Source organism: Dryobates pubescens (assembly GCF_014839835.1).
Source record: "Dryobates pubescens isolate bDryPub1 chromosome 41 unlocalized genomic scaffold, bDryPub1.pri SUPER_41_unloc_1, whole genome shotgun sequence".
Taxonomy (NCBI): Eukaryota; Metazoa; Chordata; class Aves; order Piciformes; family Picidae; genus Dryobates; species Dryobates pubescens.
Window position 1 is genome coordinate 377,901 of NW_026530685.1, and position 23,625 is coordinate 401,525.

At 59.6% G+C, this 23,625-nt stretch overlaps 2 protein-coding genes across 3 annotated transcripts; one reads left to right on the forward strand and one right to left on the reverse strand.

Annotated features, from left to right (window-relative positions):
* Window positions 1-2,405: 2,405 nt before the first annotated feature.
* HCN3 (hyperpolarization activated cyclic nucleotide gated potassium channel 3) lies at window positions 2,406-12,905 on the reverse strand. Its single transcript, XM_054179155.1, has 8 exons — window positions 12,301-12,905; window positions 8,786-9,215; window positions 8,534-8,695; window positions 7,711-7,929; window positions 6,836-6,982; window positions 6,496-6,736; window positions 5,742-5,906; window positions 2,406-5,238 (listed from the first exon to the last, which is right to left on the reverse strand). Exons 1-8 carry the CDS (start codon window positions 12,594-12,596, stop codon window positions 4,094-4,096), a joined length of 2,805 nt encoding a protein of 934 aa, XP_054035130.1. The 5' UTR covers window positions 12,597-12,905; the 3' UTR covers window positions 2,406-4,093.
* A 154-nt stretch (window positions 12,906-13,059) lies between these two features.
* Window positions 13,060-22,594, forward strand: CLK2 (CDC like kinase 2). Of its 2 annotated transcripts, none has more exons than XM_054179113.1 (13): window positions 13,060-13,251; window positions 14,892-15,061; window positions 15,543-15,777; window positions 17,451-17,547; window positions 18,698-18,764; window positions 19,258-19,374; window positions 19,742-19,908; window positions 20,380-20,474; window positions 20,810-20,939; window positions 21,325-21,407; window positions 21,642-21,721; window positions 21,863-21,953; window positions 22,336-22,594. In XM_054179113.1, exons 2-13 carry the CDS (start codon window positions 14,892-14,894, stop codon window positions 22,516-22,518), a joined length of 1,515 nt encoding a protein of 504 aa, XP_054035088.1. In that variant the 5' UTR covers window positions 13,060-13,251; the 3' UTR covers window positions 22,519-22,594. The 2 variants fall into 2 exon arrangements, with proteins under 2 accessions (XP_054035088.1, XP_054035089.1); XM_054179114.1 differs by having other exon boundaries at window positions 17,454-17,547.
* The last annotated feature ends 1,031 nt before the right edge of the window (window positions 22,595-23,625 follow it).

Consider the following 23,625-nt stretch of genomic DNA (forward strand, 5'->3'; position numbering starts at 1 on the left):
TGCCGGCCGCGGGGCTCGCCGGGGCGCGTAGTCCGGGGCAGCAGCGGCGGCCGGCGCCCCTCCGCCGCTCGACTACAACTCCCAGCGTGCCCCGCGCGAGGGGCGGAGCCAGCACACGGCCTCCGCTGCTGCCCGCGCTCATTGGTCCGCTCTATCGTATGAGGATGAGCCCAAAGAAGCTGAGCCAATAGGAGTACGGTGAGGGTGGGACCGAGCCGGCCGATTGGTGGAGAGAGCGAATCGAGCGAGTGTGCGGCCGGAGCGCGGGGGCGCGGGGAGCGGCCGCGGGGCGCTGGGGGTGCGGGCGGCAGCGGAGGGGCTGCAGGGCGCTGTGCAGTGTAAGGAGAGGCTGCGGGTGTCGGGCACGCTGCGGTGCAGAGGGGGGTGCTCTGTGCACCTTCACGTGAAGGCGAGGTCCCGGGTACCGGGGGGACCTGTGGCCTCTTGCCATCCCCGTGGCCACCGCCCAGCGGGGCTGAGAGGAGAGCTGGATGGGCACCGCTGTGCTGTGGCGAGTGGCACCCACCGGTGGCACTGCAGCTCCCTCCCCGCTGCCCGCGCCACTTATTGGCAGTCTCCTGTTTAGCTGCCGTAATCCCCTAATCTCAGCTAACCGCGGGGTTAATCAATCTCTGCCTTGTTGCCTGCTAATCTCCCCCCACCCCAAAAAAATCTTGGCAGGCAGGAACGCGAGGTCATGAGGCAGAACCACCTCAGTGCCCAGCTGGGTGCCCTCACAGAGCTGGGGCTGGGCTGCTGGCAGCTGCACCAGGCTGTGCCCTCATGCCCAGGTGGGCAGCAGGGCTCTGCCTTGCCCTGGGACATGCTGGGAGAAGCAGCAGGTCCCTTCGTGTCCTCTCCAGCCCCAGCTCTGCTGGCTGCCCGAGCAGATGGGCAATCAATCACAGCTGGGCATGAGACACGAGGCCTGGAATTGTATTTCCAAGAAAATGCTCTTTTCACTTTGGGCAGCCTGGGTGTGCTCTGCCAAGCAGCTTGCTGGCCAGAGCCAGGCCCTGGCGCTGGCAGCACCACAGGCTGGCCCTCCTGGGCCAGGGGACTGGTAGGCTACGCACACTCTTAATTAGGCTGACTTCAGTCTAATCTGAAATAATCAAATTAGAAAGAAACCACTAATCAGCTCTGATCTCATCGTGTGTCACAGAGGCTAACTCTCACTGGTGGTGGAGCTGCCACCAGCACCCTGCCGACAGGGACTGCTGTTGGGCAGGGCACTGGGGGGCTGCCTGTGCTCATCTTGTGCCGCGCTGATGGTGCTGCAGCAGGAGCTGCCGAGGAGGGGAGGGGGCGACCAGAGCAAGGCTGTGGCCCCGGAGCAAAGCTGTGTGCCCCCGGACCTGTGGCAGGTGCCCTGGCAGTGCCATGTGGGGCTGTGGGCTGCAAACAACTCAGCTGCCATGGCTTGGGCACCCCCAGCCCATCACGCACTGCATGACCTTCATTTAATCTAGTTAATACCTGCAGCCTGCTCTGCAATCAGGCATCAAACATCCCCCCCCCGCCCCCCTCCCCCCAGGTTAATAAATGGAAAGGAGATGGGAGGGGGAAACAGCCAAAGATTAAACATTAATCCCCCCGGAGGTGGGCGGGAGGGGACCTGTTGCCTTTGAGCTCCCACTGCACCGCCTGCCTCTGCAGGGCCGGGGAGAGGCTCCCGAGGCTTTGCAGAGGGTCAAGATCAGATGCGGCTCTTCAGGAGGAGGGGGACTACAGCCCCTCCTCTCCCCCTGCCCCTGTCCCTGGAGGGCAGGGTGGCACCGCAGGCGTCTCCCCCGCCCCGCCCCGCCCCGCCCCCCGCGAGACCGGCTCAGAATCTCTCTTTATTATTTAAATCCATTATGTACAACGACCAAAAATAAAAAAAGGCTTTGAAACCCTCTGCGATATGAAAACTACAAGCTCTGTACATCGACTGCTGTGAGTGCAAGAGTGAAGGATCATGGTCTTTGGTGGCTAGACTTGTGCCCACCTATGCCACACAGACACGTGTGCCCACGGCCAGCGCCCCCAGCCCCTCCAGCCACCCCTTCTTGCCTCCCCATTGGCGGAGCTCATGGCAGGGCTCCCCACGGCAGTGAGCGGAGGAGAGGGGTGGCTCTGGCTCCTGGCACGGGGCTGTGGGGTGGGGAGGGCACACCCCTGGCACAGCTGGCAGGAGCAGAGCGGCGCTCGGTGCCCGTTCCGGGCTGGCCCACGTGCTCTGCGGGGGGCACCTAGGATGACATCTAAAACATCTACACCACACAGTGTAAACACGGCCTGGGAACCTCTGACTACACAGCCTGGCTACCTCTGACTACACAGCCTGGCTGCAGACCCCTGCCCGAGGGGGCTGCCAGGGAGACACCAACCATGGGGATGGAGCACGACGTGGGCGAGGGGTGTGTGGGGTGGGCAGAGAAGGGGAGCTGAAGTCTGTGATAAAAGGCAGTGCTGGGCATCCCCCCCGGCGGCCACACCGGCAGGACTCCTGCCGGGCTGCTGTGCCCCACAGGCTGAGCTCCCCGAGCAGCCCTGCGGTCTGGACCGGTCCCCAAACACGAGAGGGGGAGAACCGAAAAACCTCACTTCGGGAAGTACCACACGGAACAAGACCCTCACCCGCTGCACCCCGAGGTGTGGAGGGCGGCGCTCAGCTCAGCCAGGGCACAACTACAAGCCACGGGTCCGGACTCCGGCGGTGGGAAGCAGCTTGCGCAGCGCAGCAGGGTCGGGAGGGGACACTACTCTAAACCAGGACTGTTAACACGGTTGGCCCAAAGCGACACTAAGCAGAGCTCAGCTGCTCAGCAGAGCCACGACTCGAACACACATTGCTGACTACTGGCTCCGGAGGGGCGATGTGGGCTGGCCACAGGGATCCCTGCCCCCTGCCTTCGCGCATGGGAACCAAGGAAGGGGAAGGGAGCAGCCCCACGGCCCCGCACACCGCCCAGGCACTGCCTGGGGTTGACATCTCTTCATGACGCTCTTTTATTCGCCGTGATGCTGCTGCCAAGCATCTCCAGGCAGTCTGGAAACTGGACTGCAGGGCAGGGGGGGCAGCAGAGCCCAGGCTGAGCACCCTCTCAGGAGCTGCAGGCAGTGGGGTACCCCCGAGGCTGCCCACTCTGAGCATCCTCCTGGACCCACAGACAAGAGAGGTCCTCCCAGGGCTGCCCCCTTGATAGAGCATGACAAGGGGCCAGGCTGCAGTGCCCAGGTGTTGGAGCAGAGCCCTGCCTGGCAGCACATTCTGGCCCAGCACCTCTAGGGCAGGATGTTGCCCCAAGCCTGAGAGAGGCATGTGGGGGCTGCTCAGCAGGAGAGCCATCTGCACCACTTGGCACTCATCACACCAGGGAGACTCTGCCCATGACCCCAGATCCTGGTACTGTGCCCCAAGGGACCTGCCAGTACCTCAGGCATGGGGGACCTGGCCCCACTGGCTCTGGATATCTGTGCCCCACTTGCCTGGGGAGACCCCACCATGGGCTTCAGCCCCCCCATTCTTCCCTTAGCAGTGGTCCCCGGGGGTCTGCCTCTCCCTTCTCTCCCAAAAAGCAAAGGCACTGGGCACAGCTTTCTGGGCATTAAGGTGGGCAGGTGGTGCCTACAGCTGCGGCAGAGGTCTGGAGGAGCCACCAGCACCAGCCTGGCCCCAAGGAGAGGCCATGGGACCTAGGAGCAGCGCGTGGGGCAGCCCAGCCCCATCGAGCAGTCACAGGGAGCCAAGCTCCCTAGGCAGGCTGGAGTGTGGGTGAGGGCTCTGACCCAGCCCATTGCCTCCAGGAGGAGGGCAAGACTCAGACAGATGGTGATGGAGCAAGGACAGGAGAGCCTGGGCAGGCTCCCCCTCGGGACAGTCAGCAGACCCTCCTCATCCAGCAGGGCCAGCTCTGGGGCTGCCCCACACCTGTCCCTGCCGTGTCCCCATGCCCAGAGCAGCCAGGCCATGGCCTCCGATGCTGCCTCTCACCTCATCCTCCCTCCGATGCAGCCAGGGCTCGGGGGCCTTTGCCAGGTGCTCTGCCTCTGCTGCCACCTCTGCTGCCTGGATCCCTCCTGCCTGTGCACAGACGCCACCAGGGACTCACATGTTGGAGGGGAGTTTGGGCTTCCCTGTTTCCACCTCGGGGCTGAAGGCCACGGAGCCCTTGCGGGAGGGACCTGCTGCCTGCCTGGAGGTGGAGGCTGGGGACTGCGGGGTGGATGCTCCTGCCACCGAGCGGCTGGATTGAGCCAGAGATCCTGAAGGCATCTGCTGTGGGTGTGCTGGCTGGCCTGGGGTCCCCGGACATGGCTTGGCGAGGAGTCCAGCGACCGAGGGAGAGGACCTGCGGGCCAGGTTCCCCGCAGATTTCCTGCCCTGCTGCAAGGAGCTCCCGTCGGCTTGCTGGGACACTTTGTTGGGAAGGGAGGGCTGGGAGGCGGAGAGCAGCCGGACGTCCTGGGTGAGCCTCCCCACCGGCAGGCCCTGGATGCTCCTGTGCTTCACCAGCTGCTGGGGCTGCATCAGAAGGGAGATGTGGGAGCCGGTGGCTCGGGACAGGCTGTAGTGGAGCGTTCTCCCCGCCGGCAGTGCCTGCTCCGAGCTGGGGGACGGAGCCCCAGCCGCCTGCTGCAGCAGCGAGGTGGAGACCGAGGTGCCACGGGACTTGGAGAGCTGCGGCTGGGAGCCGGCCGGGGGCTGCTTGGCCGCCGGCGGCAGCTCTCCCTTCTGCGCCGTGCGCGGCGGCGGCTGCGCCCCGGGGCTTGGTCTCTGGGTCCCGCTCTCCAGGGACACCTGGGACTGGACCATGGGGGAGGAAGGCGAACCGGCAGCAGGTGTCTGGAGGTGAGACGGTGCCCCCGACGGGGAGCTCACAGAGGAGGGCCGGGAGCCCCCCAGGCTGGGCTGGGACCTGCGCACTTGCTTGGTGAGCAGAGTGGCCTCAGGGGAGAGGGGGCTGGAGATGGAGGAGGGCGGCAGGAAGATGTGGGCCTGCAGGCTGTGCTGGTGAGTCAAGGCAATGGCTACGTTGGTGGTGGCAGCGGCTGTCTGCAGGGGGGCGTGCACCAGCGGCTCCCAGATCACCGGCTTGCCGCTCAGCTCCCGGCCGATGGCCATCTGCTGCAGGTCCTGGATGTTGTGGGCCACGTCCTGGTCATGCTTCACGATCTGCTGGATCATCTCGGTGTTCATGGGCCCCGAGCTGTGCTCAGCTCGCTTGCGGAGCAAGATGGAATTCTTCTTCCCTGGGTGGGAGGCAGCAGTGTCACTGAACCTGGGAGCTGGCTCTTGGGGACACCACGAAGGGCAGGGTGGCAGTGGGGAAGTAAAACCTCACTGATGTGCCAAAGGAAACCAAGACCCTGGGGATGATGCAGGCTGGGGCAGAGGGAGAAGCAGGGACAAAACAGGGGAATCCAGGCTCCAAAGGTTGGGGACTGGATGTTGGAGTCCTGTTTGTCCTCTGCAGGTGATGGGGAGCAAGGACAAGCAGCTGGCAGTGCCAGACGGTGCAAATACATGTGTGGGCTGACAGCCCCCCTGGGAATCCCATCATAGGGCATCACCCAGATCCCATCTGGGAGGAGAGAGGGATCCTGGAGGCAGAATCCTTCCCTCTCACCCTCATTGCTGGGCACCTATCAGGCGATCGAGGGGGTCCACGATACTGTCACCCATGGTGCTGGGAGCCCCTGGGAAGCAGGCACAGAGGCAGCCATGCTGGGGCCCAGGGGCTGCTCCTCCTCACCTATGCGGTCCAGGCGGTCCATGGCCACCGTCTCGAAGGCTCTGCGCATCATGGGGTACTCCTCCAGCACCTCGTTGAAGTTATCCACTGACAAGGAGTAGAGGCGGCAGTAGGTGTCAGCTCTCACGCTGGCCGTCCGCCGGCCCCGGGTCAGCAAGCAGATTTCTGCAGGGAGGCAGGTTTGGGGGTCAGGGGCCGGCCCTCCCCTTCCCCACAGCCTCCCCAGACAACAGAGAGGGGCCAGGACTGCCTGGCACTGCCACAGCCTGTGCAGGAACAGAGCAGGACTCAGGAGCAGGGACAGACCCAGGAGTCCAGACAGCCACGGTTGTGCCCTCAGCCAGGCACAGCCTCTTCCTCCCTGCCAAGGCCACGGAGACTTCCCTGGGTATGGCTGCTGTGGTTGCCTGGTCCCTTTCTCTCCCAAACCTGTGCTCAGGTGCTCTGCTCTAAACCCCCTTCCTCTCCAGCCAGAGCTGAGCTGCGTGGCTGTCCCCCCAAGCCAGACTGAATCCACTGCTCTGACTGCCGGTCCCTCTGAATCAATCTGATGGACAAAGTCCTCCATAGGAAGAGGGGTGGTAGACTTCTGAGCCCCAGAGCCCAGTGTGAGGTTGATGCCAAGCCTTTGGCACAAAGCAAGAGGGGGTGGGCAGAGGGTGCAGCGGGGAATAGCATCAGGACCACCCAAGCTCTTGCCCCGCAGCAGCTCTCGCTCCTCCTCTGCTCTCCAGGTTCCCCAGCCCAGCCTCACCACCGAAGTAGGAGCCATCAGACAGCTTTGTCTCCTTGTTGCCCTTGGTGAGGATGCTGACCACTCCATGCTGGATGAAGTACATCTTTTTGCCCACGGTGCCCTCGCGGATGATGAAGTCCCCGGGCTGGAAGACCTCGAAGCGCAGCTTGGTCAGCATGGCCGTGACAAAGTTGGGGTCCGCGTTGGCAAACAGGGGCATGTTGGCCACCAGGTTGCGGCAGTTGAAGTTGATGATCTCCTGTGGGTGAGGAGCAGAGACACCACCGAGCTTGACCCACCCCCAGCAAGCAGTGACCTTCCTCCTCCACGTCACCAGCACCGGGGGGCCTGCCCTTACCTCTTTGAGCGGCTCACTGAGCTCCCCCAGGATGTTCTCCTCGTCGAACATCTTGCCCTGGTAGCGGTGCTCGTAGTACTCGTGGATCCGCTGGCGTGTGTCCCCGGGCAGCTTGTGGAAGGACATGTACTGCTCCACTTGCTTGTACTGTGGGGACAAGGCAGAGCCAGACAGGGCCCTGCTGAACAAGCTGTGCCATGCCAAGGCCAGGGGCATGGCTGGCAAATGCTTCCCCTCTCCTCTGCTGCTGTTGGAGCTGGGGTCCAGCTGGCCCTGCCCCAGAGCCCTGTCCCAAAGGCCACTTCCACAGTGGAGCATAGGACCTCTGTGCACTCAGGAGAGGCCAGGAGGAGGCCTCACTAAGTTTCACAGAATCACAGAATCAACCAGGTTGGAAGAGACCTCCAAGATCATCAAGTCCAACTGATCACCCAACCCTAACTAATCAACCAGACCATGGCACTGAGTGCCTCATCCAGGCTTTGCTTAAACACCTCCAGGGACGCTGACCCCAGCACCTCCCTGGGCAGCACATCCCAAAGCCCATCTCTCTTTCTGGGAAGAACTTCTTGCTAACATCAAGCCCTTGGCACAAAGCAAGAGGGGGTGGGCAGAGGGCACAGCAGGCAAAAGCATCAGGAATGCCCAAGCTAGGATGAAGCCCAGCCTGCTGAAGTGGGCATCTATCCAAAGGGGCAGCCTGGCGCCCCCACGCACCCCCTCCCCAGGTGAGTGGCAAGGGCAGAGAACAGGGCAGGAATCTGCAGGGCTGGGCAGCACGGACTGAGCTGGTCCCAGCTGGAGCTGGAGCTGGACCCCCTTGTGCCAGGGCCTCTTCCCCAGTTCCCAGGCACTCCCTACCCCACCCTGCTGACCTTCTCCTGGTACTGGCGCCGGGAGGAATCCAGTGACTGGATGAGGGCAGTGGCGTGGCCGATGAACATGGCGTAGCAGGTGGCCCCCACGATCATGCTGAGCATGGTGAGCCAGACGTCCGTCATGCCCTCGGGGGCCTGCTGGCCGTAGCCAATGCAGAGCATGTGGCTCATGGCCTTGAAGAGGGCGTGAGAGTACTGCTTCCCCCAGGAGTCGTTCTGCAGACAAGGGAACAGCGGCGCTGTTGGGCTGAGCCCTCCTGTCCCCCCTCCCCGAGCCAGGTGAAGTCCAGACCCACAGCAAGGTAAAGGTTTCTGATGTGTCCAAGCCCAAAAGGCAGAGCTCTGCTCCAGGAGGAGGCACAAGGGGACTAGGAGAAGCCCTGAGCCTGAACCAGCCCTTGATGCTCTGGGGAGGTGGCAGCCCTGGTGGCAGCCAGGAGCCCCTCAGCCCTGTTCCTTCCTGGCAGGGCCAGATGCTGCTCTGGGTCCAGCAGCAGCCAAGGTGGAGAGAGGTAGGAAGGTGATGCAGAGATTCCCTCTAACCAATCTAACAGCTGCTGCTGAGCTGTGGGCAGAGAGATGCTGCTCAGCAGAGCATGGGTCCAGGCAGCTCCAACCTCAGAGGATGAGATCACAGGATCACAGGATGTCAGGGGCTGGAAGGGACCTCTGGAGATCCTCGAGTCCACCCCCCCTGCCAGAGCAGGACCACAGAATCTAGCGCAGGCTGCACAGAAATGCGTCCAAGCTGTGCAAACAAATCCTCTTCTCCTCCCACTACAGATGCGTGAACAACACCAGCCCTGCCCAGGGGACTCACCACCATGTGGTTGATGGAGACCCAGCAGTCCTCAGGGAAGTCCTGCAGCATGGGCACCAGGAACTGGAGGCAGCCATCCCAGTGACAGAGCAGCAGCATCATACCGATGAGGTTGAAGATCCTCACCACAGCGCTGGCCAGGTCGTAAGTCATGTGGAAGATCTGGGGAAGAGTGGAGCTACAGAGAACAGCCCTCTGAACCCCCTACCCTCTGGCCAGCCGTGGCTGTGGACCCCCACAAAGGGTTCTCACCTCCTCCCACTGGTGGATGTAGCGGATGAGGCGCGAGAGGCGCAGGAGGCGCAGCAGGCTGAGGATCTTGGTGAAGCGAACGATGCGCAGGGCCCGAGCGGTCTTGTAGACGTCAGAATCCACCTGGGTCTCCAGGTCGACGATGAGGAAGATGTAGTCAACTGGGATGGAGGAGATGAAGTCAACCAGGAACCAGCTCTTCAAGTACTTCATTTTGATGGTGTGAGGGTCGAGGATGATCTCTGTGTTGTCCTCCACCACGATGCCTGTCCGGAAGTTCAGCACCAGGTCAGCCAAGAAGAAAGTGTCCGAAAGGACGTTGAAAACGATCCAGGGAGGGGTGTTCTCGTCCTTGAAGAAGGTGATGCCCACGGGCAGGATGATCAAATTCCCCACCATCAGGAGCAGCATGATGAGGTCCCAGTAAAACCTGCAGGGAAGGGACCGCGGGGCACGGAACGGAGCAGGGAGAAAGTGGGGAGACACAGGACACAGCTGGTTAGAAAGCGAACCCAGGCTTGAGTATTGTGCTCAGTTTGGGGCACCTCAATACAAGAGAGGTGTGGAGGTGCTGGAGTGAGTGCAGAGGAGGGCAAAGAAGCTGGTGAAGGGCCTGGAGAATAAATCTTAGGAAGAGTGACTGAAGGAGCTGGGGATGGTTAGTGTGGAAAAGAGGAGGCCAAGGGGAGACCTCACTGCTGTCTGCAACTACCTGAAAGGAGGTTTGGAGAGGTTCATGCTGGTCTCCTCTCACAGGTAATTAGTGACAGAACAAGAGGGAATAACCTCAAGCTGCAACTGGGTAGGTTTAGACTGGACATAAGGAAAACCTTTTTCCCAGCAAGAGTGGTCAGGGATTGGAATGTGCTGCCCAGGGAGGTGGTGGAGTCACCAGCCCTGGACGTGTTTAAAGGTGGTTTGGATGTGGTGCTTGGGGATCCAGTTTAGGGGTGAACCTTGCAGAGTAGGGTTCTGGGCTGGACTTGGTGATCCCGAGGGTCTTTTCCAATCTGAACCTTTCTGTGATTCTGTGAAGTTAAGAGCAGTCCAACACCTTGTGGAGAGAGATGGGCACTCAGGACGTGGGCACACGTGCTGCCCACGCACATGGCTAAGACCCTGCTGCGTGGCTGGGGCATGTCCAAGGGCAAGCGTGCAGGGAGGAACAGCTCTGCCCTGGCTTCGAGGCAGAGCAGGGCCAAGGGGCTGGGGGAGCCAATGTCACCCTGGCTGTAAGAGCTGTACCTCAAGGAGCTTGGCTGTTGCTTCCCTCTCGCCTTGTGGCATGGCACCCCAAACTTGTCATTTGCCCTGGGGAAAACGCAGGGAGAATGTGGGCTTTGCTCCCTGGCACTCCCTGCCTCCTGCTAGCTCCCCACCAGCACCTGGGTTGGCTTAGCAGGATTTGGAATCAGCTTTGCTGGTTATGCAAACCCAGCACCGAGCTGCTGGGGCAGCCCAGGGATTCAAGGACCAGGAGGCTGGTTGGGATTGCAGCAGCCAAGCAAGGCTAGACAAGAGACATCACCACGGGGAAGGTGAGAGGAACACATCTAACCCCAAAGGGTTGTGAGCCGGTGCAGGAGCCACACAGCCTCCAGGACCTCCTTAATCCACCTCCTCTCTCTGAGAGTGGACAAGCTTAGAGGCTTGGGAGGGAAAAGCCAAGAGGCACCAGGCAGCAACTATAACATTTGGTTATGTCATGAAATTCAGCATCCCCATTGACATGCAAATGTGGCTGGGATGCTTTCCTTCTCCACACAATCTCCTGTAATGCCTTTCTTCGGGAGCCTTGTGACAGCTTCTACGCCAGACAGCGTCTGGACTCCTGCTGCCCTGCTCAAAGCCTTCTGTGGGCACCTAGAATAGCAAGGCCAGCTGCCACTTTCATGTGCCCCCTGTTAGCTCCAGCCCCCAGTTGTTGGTATGGACCCAAATCTCCAAAGGTGACCTCAGGGCACCTTCTTCCTGCCTCGTGGATCCAAACTGGCCCTCGCATGTGACAAGGAGCCTGCGGCTGCTCTGTACCCTGCGTCCTCAGCGGGGCACAGGCACCTACTGGGCTTCCTGTGGGTGGCTGGGAAGAGGAAGGAGGAGAAGCCATGGCACCACGTGAGGCTCCTTCAGCAGAGAGCACCAGAGCCTGACAGGGAGGGGGCACCCCCTCCCCAGGGAGCTCCTCCAGTGCCGAGGAGCTTGGCAAAAATTAACACTTTCTTGCCCACGGCCAAGGTTTGCTGGGGCAGGCAAGGAGTCACCAGCCAAGGCAGAAGAGGCCTGACCTGGATGAGCAATTGCCTGCTACATGCCCACTCTGTGCCCCAAGAAACGCCACACACTGAGCAGGGAAAGCACCTGCTGCCCTCTGCAGCTGCCTGAGCCTGCTGGGAGCTCTTGAGTCAGATTTAGGCTTTAAGCTCTTTAGGGCAGGCCCTGTCCTCTGTGTCAGGTGGAAGACACAGGGCCCTGATCTCGATGCCCTTTATGTATCCCCGTAATGTGATCAACACGGGCGTAACCCTGCCAGCTGTGTACCTGCCAGCTGTTTCATGTCACCTTCAGCACAGGCCACCGACTGCACAAGCTGCTCCTGCCAAACTCAGGCTCACAAACTTTGGGGCAACTTCCCCAGGAAAAGGGCTCTGGGGGCTCGCAGCCCTCAGTGTCATGATAGAACAGCACACAGGAGCTGGAATGACTGGGACCCAGTGGCAAGGGGAGATGGCTACAGGTGCCAGGGACCCATGGTGGGTGCTGTCCTTGCTCAGGGCTGCTTTGCCAGGCTGGGGACATCAGCCGTGTCACCGCTTTGCTGCAGGAGATGACTGCCTGGCAGCTTCATCCCCCGTGCACAAAGCCCACCCTATATGACTCAACATCCCCGTGACACCCAGTTCCTCCCACATCATCCATCCCCGAGCTCTCCCTGTGATCCCAGTGACACCATCAGCCAGACCTGGCTACTCGCCGGGTGTCCTGCCCTGTTCCAGCAGCTCCCCGAGCTGTGGAGACAGAGCCTGGGCCAGGCCAGCTCCGCGGGCAGCCCGTGGGCCCCACGTCCCCGCGGGGACCGGGCAGCTCCTCGCCGGCCGCGGAAATCAAACCATCATCGAGCAGGGGACAGGAAAGGTGTGCGAGGGGGCACGGCCAGGCAGCCCCGAGGGGTCCTAGCGCGGGGTCCTCGGCTCGCTGGGCTGGCCCCGGCCCGGAGAGTGCTCGCGGCTCTGCGTATGTGGGGCTGAGGCAAAGGGAGAACCACTGTGGGGCCGGGTGCGGGGCAGCCCGAGGACGAGCAAGGGGATGTAGTACCGGGGAATGCCGGCCCGGCGGCGGCCGGTGGGCTGCCGCGTCTCCCCGGCCCGGTGCGAAGCCCCGGCACCCGTCACTTGTTGCCCCGCCGGTGGCTTGCAGCGGGGCCGGGGCGGGCGGCGGAGCAGTATCAGCACCAGGGACAGCGGCGGCGCCGGCGCGGCGGCACCGGGGCCGGGGCGGGCGCGGGGCCCTGGTCCCACCTGAAGTCGCTGTAGGGATGGATGATCCAGGTACCGGCCGACTTCACCCGCTGCCGTTCGATCTCCACGGCCCGGTGGCTGCCGAACATGCGCAGCGAGAACTTGTTCACGGCGGGCTGCAGCATGGCCCCGAGCTGCCGTTGTACGAACGTGCTCGCCGCCGCCGTCGCCGCCTCGCCCTCCGCCACGATCTGCTCCGCCGCCGCCGGCGAGGCCGGGGCCGCGCCCGCCGCCTCCCCGTCCAGCACCGGCGGCTTCTCCCGAGCCTCGGGGCTCCGGCTCGGCGCCGCGTCCATGCCGCCGCCGCCGCTGCCGCCGCGCCTCACGTTTCCTTCAAACGCCCTTGCCCGGGCACCCTGCCCGCCGCCCCGCCGCACATGCCCGGCCCCGGGCGGGCGGGCGGGCGCTCGCTCGCCGCCCCCGGCCGCTCGGTCACCGGTCGTGCTCGTTCACTGGCGCCCGCAGCTCCGCCGGCGCCCGCCTGTTGCGTACACTCTATCGAGATCGCGGCGGCCGGGCCCCGCTGCCAGCAGGGTGGCACCGCTGGCACCGGAGCGGCGGCGCGCCGAGCAGCGAGGCCCGGGCGGCGGCGGCGGCAGCGGCGGCGCGGGACCCCGCGGCGGGCGGGGCGGGGCGGGCGGGGCGACGGCAGGAGCCGCGTCCCCGCCCCTCGGTCCCGCCCCTCGGCCCTGCCTCTGGTCCCGCCCCCGGGCTCCTCCCACGATCCCGCCCGCGTGTGACGCAACGCGTACGTGCCTGCGGGCTTCGTACGTACGTGCGCGTCGCCGCGGCGAGCTGCGCGCGGCCTGGCGGGGACCCGGATCGGCGGCGGGGCGCGGCAGCGAGCGGCGAAGCCGGAGCTACTGGAGCGGGGCCCGGGATTCCCGGGGACCCACGGCCGCCATCACGGATTTCCTGTGGGACAAGCGAACCGGGCTGGCTGCGAGGACGGTGCGGAACGGGGTGTGGCAGGGGCGGGGCGGGGGTAGGCCGCGGCCTTCGTGGCTGGTGGAGGTGGCCCGGAGCCGCGCGGAGCAGGTCCGGGACCGGTGACTGTCGGCGAGGCTAAGGCCGTAGCTCGGCGACCCGCCCGTTCCCCGTGACGGCGGGGCCGGATGGGCCGAGGAGGCTGCGGCCGGGCCCTGTGGCATCCGCGCGGGAGGTTCCCCACCTGCCGCCCCGTCCCTCGGCCTCCCTCTCTGCCGCTCTCCGGGCGCCGGCCTCCGCTTCACGGCCAGGCGCCGATGCTTCCGCTTTCGGCGCTCGGCGCGGCCCCGCACACGGGGGAGGCCCCATCCGGCGGCCGCGGAGCAGGGCAGCGAGCGCCGCCGCCATCATCGTCCCCAAACCGGTTCCAGGCCCTCCGCCGAACGCCCCGCGCGGGCTTCGCCTGCTGCAGCCAGAGGCCCGGCCTTGGCGGGCCGCCAGCGCCGCCTTCACTCGCTGCCGTTAATGAGAGGCTGCGCTCGGTGCCCGCCGTGGGCGAGGCCCGGTGGCTACTGCCGAACCGGGGGGAACCGCGGGCGGCCCCGCGGCGCCCCTCCTTGCTCTAGCGAGACGAGCCCGTCCCCCAAGTCAGCGCCTCCCCGGGGCCGGTTCTCCCTTCGGGCAGCCCTAGCCGCGGTGTGGGTGCGGGTACGGGCACGGGCACGGGCAGGCCGCCGGGCTGCTGAGTGCAGCTTTCCGGGGAGAGAAAATGGCCGGTGGGAGGCCTATGGACAAAAGGAGCTCCATCGTTGTGCCGTGGAGATGAGGCAGGCTGAGCTGTGTGGTCAGAAACGCGGCTGGGGAGCAGCTTAGAGCCGTGGGGTGAGGAACCGGGGTGTCCTGTCAACCAGCCTGTCAAGGCTGGCACCTGGGGTGCCATCTTGCTGAGGGATTTTCTCCTTCACTTTTGAGAGCTAGAGGTGAGCACTCCTTCCCTCTGAGGTAGGGACTGCAAGGCTTCCTTACTGCTTCACACGTTGAAAGAGCCTTCCCTGCTTGCAGTGGGCAGTGTAGATGGGAGTGAACCTGAGACAGTCACAGAATAGTTTGGGTTGGAAGGAACCTTAAAGCTCTTCCACTTCCAACCCTCTGCCATGAGCAGGGACACCTCCTGGTAGCCCAGGTTGCTCAAGGCTGTGTCCAGCTTGGCTTTGAACATCTACAGGGAGATGAACCTCCCTGGGTGGCCTGTTCCAGTGTCTCATCACCCTCACTGTCAAACATCACTTCCTAATCTCCAGTCTCAATCTCCCCTCTTCTAGCTGCAAGCTGTTCCCTCCTCCTGTTGCTGCAAGCCCTTGGGGGGGTGTCAATAATTATTAATCAATTAATGCTCATATCCATTCCCCCTCATCCTAGCACTACGAAATCCCTCCCCAGCTTTCCCACAGCCCCCTTCAGGTACTGCAGGATGCCCTTCCCTAAGGTGGAACCCCTTGAGGCCCTGAAGCAGCGGCTAGTAGCGATGAGCACGAAGCGAGGAAGGTCACCTAGGGAAAAAACACAGCTGCAGGCCCAGCAGAGCCCCTTGGGGGCTGCCTGACCGTGGGGGCTGCCTGACCGTGGGGGCTGCCTGACGTGGGGGCTGCCTGTTGCCCCTGCAGATGCCTCACTCTCGAAGGTACCGCTCGTCGGAGCGCAGCAGCCGGGGCAGCTACCACGAGCGCTACAGGAGTCGCAAGCACAAGCGGCGGCGGACGCGGTCCCGGTCCAGCAGCAGCGAGCGCGACCGGCGGCACCGGCGGGAGGACAGCTACCACGTCCGGTCCAGGAGGTGAGACCTCAGGCCGAGCAGTGTTTGCTCCAGCTGAAGCTGGAAGCAGCTGTGGGCAGGTCCTGGCTTCTGGGGGGTTTGGGCTTTGTTCTTTCTGAATCAGGTGTCCCTGCCCATGGCAGGGGGGTTGGAACTGGATGATCCTTGAGGTCCCTTCCAGCCCAAACCATTCTAGGACTCTGTGACCCTGATTCTGTCACTTTATGACTCTTGATTCTCTGATCTAGTGGGAGGTGTCCTGCCCATGGCAGGGGGGTTGGAACTGGATGATCCTTGAGGTCCCTTCCAGCCCAGACCCTTCTGGGATTCTCTGACTGTCATTCTATGACTCTGATTCTATCACTCTATGACTGACTCTGACTCTCTGATCTAGTGTGAGGTGTCCCTGCCCAGGGCAGGGGGGTTGGAACTGGATGATCCTTGAGGTCACCTCTGACTCTGCCTTAACAGCCACCCCCTTGTCTCCCCTCCCCCTCCCCAGCTACGACGACCACTCGGCGGACAGGAGGGCCTACGACCGGCGTTACTGTGACAGCTACCGGCGCAACGATTACAGCCGCGAGCGGGGGGAGGCCTACTACGAGCCTGAGTACCGACACTCCTACGAGTACCGGCGCTCCCGGGACCGCGAGGGCAGCTACCGCAGCTGCAAGAGCAGCCGGCGTAAGCACAGGCGGAGGCGGCGCCGCAGCCGGTCCTTTAGTCGCTCCTCATCGGTGAGTATCCTGCTGTGCTGGGCCTCCCTGTAACCTTTCTCCCCAGGTGGCAGCTGGGTAAGTAGAACTCTTCCCTTTCTACCAACCCTCCTCTCGGACTCGGCCTGAGAAGTTGTGTAGAGAAAAGCCTCTGGTTGCAGACAAGCAGCTCCTGGTGCGCCTGGGCGAGCGGCTGCCCTGTGCCACCCCCGGGCACGGGCGGCTCAGCCTCTCTCGTAGTGTTGCCTGCTCAGCCAAGCAGTGTTTTGTGTGAGGTTGGTACGGCAAATGTTCTGCTGAGCCTGGGTCCCAGACAGTTTGGTCTGTCTGTGACAGGTGGCTCAGGTCCCTCTGGTGGCTCAGGTCTGTGTTCCATGGCAGGAAGCTCCCCTGTCTCTGAGGGCAGGTCCTGCATCAGAGCAGGATCCTTCTGGGTAGGCCCTGCTGACACCAGGTGTCGTGCGAGCGGCCCGGCAAGGGAGTAGAGGTTGTGTACTTGGTCCCTTCAGGTGGAGGCAGCAACCACCACAGGCTCTTCCCAGCATTGTCCCTGGCTCTCTCTTCTTGTCTGTTCTGCCGTTCACCTTCCACTTCTGTTAGACCCCAGACACAGTCTCTGCTCTGTCTGTGGAGCTCTCAGTGTTGTCTGGGCTGTTTTGGCTGTGTCCAGGTATGGGACTCTCTGGGCTGGATTCAGGTCCCAGGTCTGCTGGCCAGGTGTGGGGATACTTAGCTGAAGACTGTAAGGCAGGAAGTTTTCTCTTCTCTGGCATAAACCTCTGATCTGCCTCTTCCCAGGCTGTCCATATTCCCTGTTGGGCCTCTGTTTCTCTCCTGGAAGTTAGTCCTTCCAGGGTCAGCTTCTTTGGGGGGGGCTCTAGGAAGAAGAGTCACATCCTTCCCCAGGCAGCCACTCGTAAAGCCTCTCTGGTTTCCGATGGATCTTTGTGCTGAGAGTTGCTTTGAAACCTCCGAGTCCATCGTTGTCCGAGTGTTGGGGCTGGGGCAAGTGGTGTTGGGTGGTTGTTGGAAGGGGCTGGGGAGTGCCTGTGTGGGGCAGCCTGGCCCTTTGCTTGTGCAGGACCCCCCCCCAGCGCCTGCCTTCTGCTGCCTCTCCTCAGTGGCCGCTGCTGGGCTGCGGGGAGCCTCTCCCTGGGCCGTTTGCTGCCCAGCTGCAGAGTTGTGCCCCTGGTGTGTGCTCTTGGACCTCTCTGAGCTGCCCTAGGAGTGAGAGCAGCTGGCCCCTTCCAGTGCCCCTCTGCTAGCCCTTGTTCTGCCATCTCTGCTCTCACACTGGTTTCGGGTGGGGCTGTTTGTAGGTTCTTTTTTTTTCCTTCTTTATTTTTTTTTCCCCCTTTAATTTTTTTTTCTTTTTTTTTTTTCCTCTTTTTTTTTTGCTACAACAAAAAGCAAAACTGTTTTTTTTTTGTTTTGTTTTGTTTTATTTTTTTATTCTTTTCTGAGCTAGTGTGTTGTGTATCTTGACATGTTCCCTTGCAATATATCCCTATCGTTATATATTCCTCTGTGCCGTATGAATTGGCTGGGAATCTCCTCCTCCTGCAACCCCTCCTCAAACCAACCACATGTGAATTTCCAAACCAACCCAATGCTGAACGCTGCCTGCCGGCGCTGGTGTTGAAAATCTGATTGGTGACAATGCTGAATTCCCTTCCCTGGCTGCCCTGGGCCAGCAGCGGAGTCGACAGAGCAGCAGGAGGGCCAAGAGTGTGGAGGACGACGACGAGGGGCATCTGATCTATCGCGTCGGCGACTGGCTACAAGAAAGATGTACAGCCAAATCGTAACATAATTTAGCTCTCTAGTTAAGCTCCCATCACAGTGGCAGATCTGTCTTAAAAGAAAGAAAAAAAAAAACCAAACCCAACCCCCCCCCCCCTTTTTTTTCCTGTTCTCTCGATTTTTCATTGTTTTATTAGACAAGGGAAAAAAAAAAACAACCTTCTTTTTATTATTTCCTTTTTTGGTTGGTTTTTTGCTGTTGATTTTTTTTCTCCTTTCCCCCTTTTTGTTGTTTTTTTTTTTTTGTTTGTTTGTTTGTTCAAAAGCCTAAGGTTTTTGTTTGGGTTTCTTCTTCTTTTGTTTTGGTTTGGTTTTGTTTTGGTTGGTTTTATTTGGTTTGGTTTTGGTTTGGTTTCCTTTGGTTTGGTTTTGTTTCCTTTGGTTTTGGTTTTGTTTCCTTTGGTTTTGGTTTTGTTTCCTTTGGTTTTGGTTTTGGTTTTTTGTTTTGTTTTGTTTTTTTGTTTTGGCTTTGGTTTGGTTTTGGGTTTTTATTTGGTTTGGTTTTGGTTTGGTTTTGTTTCCTTTGATTTGGTTTTGTGTTTGGTTTTCTTTCCTTTGGTTTTGGTTTTCTTTCCTTTGGTTTTGGTTTGGTTTTGTTTCCTTTGGTTTTGGTTTGGGTTTTTTGTTTTGTTTTGGCTTTGGTTTGGTTTTGGGTTTGGGTTTTTATTTGTTTTTTATTTGGTTTGGTTTTGGTTTGGTTTTGTTTCCTTTGGTTTGGTTTTGGGTTTGGTTTTGTTTCCTTTGGTTTTGGTTTGGTTTTGTGTTTGGTTTTGTTTCCTTTGGTTTTTTGTTTTGGTCTGGGTTTGGTTTTGGCTTTTGTTTGGTTTGGGTTTTTTGTTTTATTTATTGTTGGGTTTTTTCCTTTTCTTTTGTTTTAATGTGTTTTTTGTTTGTTTGTTTTTTTTTTGGCTATTTTGTATTTGCTTACTCCAAGTTGCCAGGGTAAAAAAGAACCAAACCATAATCAGGGTAGCTGCCTCAGTGCAGCCGGTGCCAGCCTTCCGCTGCTCCGGTCTCTCGAGCTGTGCAGGTTTAGGTGTTGCAAATGCATTCTCCTCTTGCCTTGTGTTATGAGCTGCTGCAGCCAGGTCTTGCTCACTCCCTCATCTGCCTCCCTCTTCTTTCTCTCCCCTCCCAGATGAGATTATTAGCACCTTAGGAGAGGGCACCTTCGGCAGAGTGGTGCAGTGCATCGATCACCGGAGGTAGGTCTGCTCCCGGGACGGGGAGGGAAGGGAACAAGAGAAGCCACAGTGGAGCCTTTTGTGCTTAATGTGGGAGCCTGGGGGTGAAAATGAGTGTCTTTGGTTTCCCTGCTGCTCTGTGCTCACCCTCTTGGGTCACCCATGTGTGGGAGAGGTGGTAGGTGTGCTCCTGGGATGGGGAGGGATGGTGTAGAGGGGGGAACAAGAGAAGCCACAACGGTAATAAAGCCTTTTGTGCATAATGTGGGAGCCTGGGGGAGTCTCTTTGTTTCCTCCATTCCTCTGCTGCTCTTGGGTCACCCATGTGTCGGAGAGGGGACTGGAGGGGAGCCTCAGGGCACGCTCCTTAGTAACAGTCACCTTCTGGCTTGAGCAATGGTGGAAGAAGGCTGTGCTGCACACGATGAGGCTGCTTTGGAAAGTCCTTTTTGCAGGGCAGGGCTTCTGTGACCCAGCTCAGGGCTGACCTTGTGCTCTCTTGTTCCTCCTCCAGGGGTGGTGCACGTGTGGCTCTCAAAATCATTAAGAATGTGGAGAAATACAAGGAGGCTGCTCGGCTGGAAATCAATGTGCTGGAGAAAATCAACGAGAAGGATCCTGAGAACACCAAGTGAGTCTGCCCCTGGTGTTGGAGTGGAGGGACAGGCACAGAATCACACAATTGCCTCAAGGGTCACTCACTTCCAACCCCTCTGCCACGGGCAGGGAAACCTCACACTAGAGCAGGTTGCTGAGCGCCCCATCCAGTCTGGCCTTAAAAGCTTCCAGGGATGGAGCTTCTACCACCTCCCTGGGCATCACCTTAGCACAGTTGGAAGGGACAGGGTGGGAAAGGTAGTTGGTGTTGTGTGACTGCGTTAGCTTGTAGCTGGTTTTGGAGGCTTTCTGGTTTGCTATGGGACAGAGTCTGGTGCAGGCACAAAGCAGCTGAGTGCTGTGTGCAGATCTGTCCTGCATGAGAACTCTTTCTCTCTCAGTCTTTGTGTCAGGATGTTTGACTGGTTTGACTACCATGGCCACATGTGCATCTCCTTCGAGCTGCTGGGGCTCAGCACCTTTGATTTCCTGAAGGACAACAACTACCTGCCTTACCCCATCCACCAAGTCCGGCACATGGCCTACCAGGTGTGCCAGGCTGTGAAATGTGAGTGTTCACTGCTCTTCTCTCCTCTGCTTCCTGACTGACTCCTGCAGCTCTGTGTCCCTGCCAGCTGTGCAGCTCCTGGCCCAAAGCAGCGATTTTTTGCTGTGGTGCTGCTGTCCCAGTTGTAAGACTGAGCCTTCCTGCACCTCCAGCAGTTGGAAGTGTGCTCAGCATGACCCCTTTCTGCATTCCTGGCTGGCTGTTCCCTGAGGCATGTGGGCTGGCAGTAGCTCAAGGCACTTCAGCATCCACTCCCCTGTGCATTCTAGGGATCGATGTGGATAAGTCTTTGTGCTTCTGCTGAAGCATTTTGGCCTGGCCTGGCCTAGCCTGACTGTCCAGGTCCAGTTCTAAATGTGGGCTAAACTGGTGCCAGTAAGAGCAAACTGAGTGACTGATCTTGGCTCTTGGGGTGGATGCAGCCTTGCTGCGCTTCTCTTCCCTCACCCCAGCTCTTGTTTGCTTCCCCAGTCCTGCATGACAACAAACTCACTCACACTGACCTCAAGCCGGAGAACATCCTCTTCGTCAACTCCGACTACGAACTCTCCTATAACTTGGAAAAGGTAACAGAGCTGCCCAGGGTCAGAGGTCTTCTCTTGGGTTCTTGGTGTCACCAGCCTTAGCAGCAGGTGGGGGGAGTCAGAACGTGGCCCCAGCCTCCCCCACAGAGCCACCCCTCCACATTCAGGGTCTCTTGCATGAGCAGCCACAGGGACTGCAGGCTTAACCTGGACGCTGCTGCTGAGAGTTTTAGTCGGGGGCCGTGCCAGCACTGCTGTGCCCTCGGGAGCCTTCCCCTCCCGCGGCGCCCCGCGGCAAAGCCTTGGCTGTGTGAGGAAGGGGCTGAGCCCACATCTCCAAAGCTGCCGAGTAACCGATGCCATTCTCCCTCGGGAAGAAGCGGGACGAGCGGAGCGTGAAGAGCACAGCCATCAGAGTGGTGGACTTTGGCAGTGCCACGTTTGATCATGAGCATCACAGCACGATTGTCTCCACCAGGCATTACCGGGCCCCAGAAGTCATACTGGGTAGGTGTCACTTGGTCTCCGCAGAGCCGTTCGACCCCAGGGCCGCTGGCTGCTGCCTGCCCCCCGTTCAGGAGCAGTTTTTTTTTGCCCCCCAACGTCGTTCAGGAGCTGTCCTGGGGCTGTACCCTGGGGATGAGAAGTCCTTTACTGAACCTCCTCTACGGTGCTGTTTTTTTTCCTGGGAGGGGACAGCGACTTAGAAGTTTTTATCAGCTGGGCAGAGTATTGCCACCAGAGCAGCAGGAGCCTGACTGGAAGGGGAATTGTTTTGGGGGGTTTCCCCCCCCCCCCCCCATTATTTTTTGTCCAAAGGGTGAGGAATTTGCACTTTTAGGCCATGGCTGAAGCTTGTGTTTTAGAAGATGTTGGGTTGTTGTTTTTTTAGAGCTTGGCTGGAGCCAACCCTGCGATGTGTGGAGCATCGGCTGCATCATCTTTGAGTATTATGTGGGTTTCACCCTGTTCCAGGTGAGAACTGTGTGCTGTGTGGTTGCCTCACAACTCATGAGAGAGGATGCTGGCTGTGTCCCAGCACAGCCAGGAGCCTCTGGGACTGCTGGGGTTCCCTCCACCACTGCAGTCTTGCAGAGACAAACCAAGGTGTTGCCCAGCAAGGGGTTCTGAACAGGAGAATGCTGAGGGCTGGGAGGCAGAACGACTGGAATCTGTTCCATGCCTTCCCTTTACGTTCCTCTCTCTTAGACACACGACAACAGGGAGCACCTGGCCATGATGGAGAGGATCTTGGGGCCAATTCCTTCTCGGATGGTCCGGAAGACAAGGTGAGAGCAAGGGCAGCTGCTCACGTGTAGTGCTTCTTTCTGAGGGCTGAGGAGAAGCTGCCTGCTGTGCCAGCTGCCAGTGCTGCTGCAGGAGGGTTTGTGCTGGGAGTGTGACCTGTTCCCACCTCTGACTCTTGACAGGAAGCAGAAATATTTCTACCACGGCCGCCTGGACTGGGATGAGAACACCTCCGCTGGGCGCTACGTCAGGGAGAACTGCAAGCCCCTGAGGGTAAGGCAGGGGTGGGCAGCAGCAGCTTCATCCTGTCCTCATTGCAGAGGCTTAAGAGTCAAGATTCTGCCCATGGGCAAGGTTGGGCTACCAAAAGGGTCAGACCAGTGTCTTCCTAAATGAGCTTTGGCTGTCCCAGACATTAAGTAGGAAGACTGCAGAAGTGGAGGAGGAGGAAGGCACAGAGCCCTTAGGGAGTGCCTGGGAAAGGTGCCAGGGGAAAGGGGGTGAAGACTCAGCATTTCCATGCTTGGTAAAACACCCCAGAGTTCAGGTCTGGGATGAGTGAAGGTCTGAACAAGGCAGGATTGCTTCCCCCAGCTTCGCTCTCCAGCCCAGGGAGCATCCTTGGCCCTAACCTCTCCCTCCACGCCCCCTGCAGCGCTACCTGACCTCGGAGGCCGAGGACCATCACCGCCTCTTCGACCTCATCGAGAGCATGCTGGAGTATGAGCCCTCCAAGCGCATCACCCTGGCTGAAGCCCTCAAGCATCCCTTCTTTGACATCCTGGAGATGGAGCCCAGCACAAAAATGTGGGACTCTAGCAGGGACATCAGCCGGTGATGCCGCCAGGTGCCAGCCTGGCCCTCAGATTCTAGCCCCTGTGGAGGCCTTGTGTGATTTCTATTCAGACACTTGGTGCTTTCCCCACCCCCCCCCCCCTTTCCCTTTTGTTTTGTTTTGGTTTATTATTTTTTTTTCCTTTTTTTTTTTGTTTTATATACATGAAAATTCCTCCCTGGATACCTTTGTAAAGCTGTTAATATGTGAGATAATGTAAATAGTCCATATTCTATATTGGCCTCTGAGCACCCCAGGCCTGACCTCCTGCTGTTGCTGCTGCCATTATTGTGAGGTTAAGGGGGCCTCTGTGTCCATATTGTACATACCTCTGTTCAGGTGTTGCTCTGTCTTCTGTTCTCCCTCTGCCCTCCTTTTGATGTAAATACTCCAGGACTCAACAGCTCTCTGTAGCTTCTCTGTTTTTCCTTTCCTAAGTTATGAAACTGGTGGGACTGCATGGGAGTTATTTTTTTGGATCAATGTCATATAGCCCATCCCCACACCAGAGTTTTATAAGAATTTTGTACAGTCTTTGTGAGAAATAAATATGAAGTGAATAAAGAAGCTGCTCTGGGTTTGGAGCTGCTCTTGGGGCTGTGCTTAGTTGTGCTTTTGAAGGGGGTGGGGGTGGGTGCTGTGCCCTGCAGAGGAAGGCAGGCACATCCCCTCATGGAATAAGAAAATACTTCAGTTATAGGAAACTTCACTAATGAAGCTCTTGGCCTTATGGCTTGGGTGCTGAGCTTGCACTGGATAGGAGCTGCTTTTAGCCCTTAGGGCTGCAGCTGGACCTATGCAGAGTTGAGGTGAAGGCAGCAAAACACAGCCTTGCCCCTCCCTCTTGTCCTGTTCTTGGTCCTGAAGTGGGCTGCTAAGAAAGGAGGGCAGAAAGCCTTTCATCAATGTGCCCTCTTGAGGGCACCCCGGAGGGGGTGGAGAGCTGGCTCCTGGTGCTGGTTCTTGGGAAACAGGTGGCCAGGTGCCCACAGTGAGCTGCCATGGGCAACCCCCCCGTGTCTGTGCCTGGGCTTTTTCCAGGGTACTTGGTGGGGTTATTCCAGACCCGATGACAGCTCTGTCTCGATGCTTCGTAAGCAGGTCTGGGAG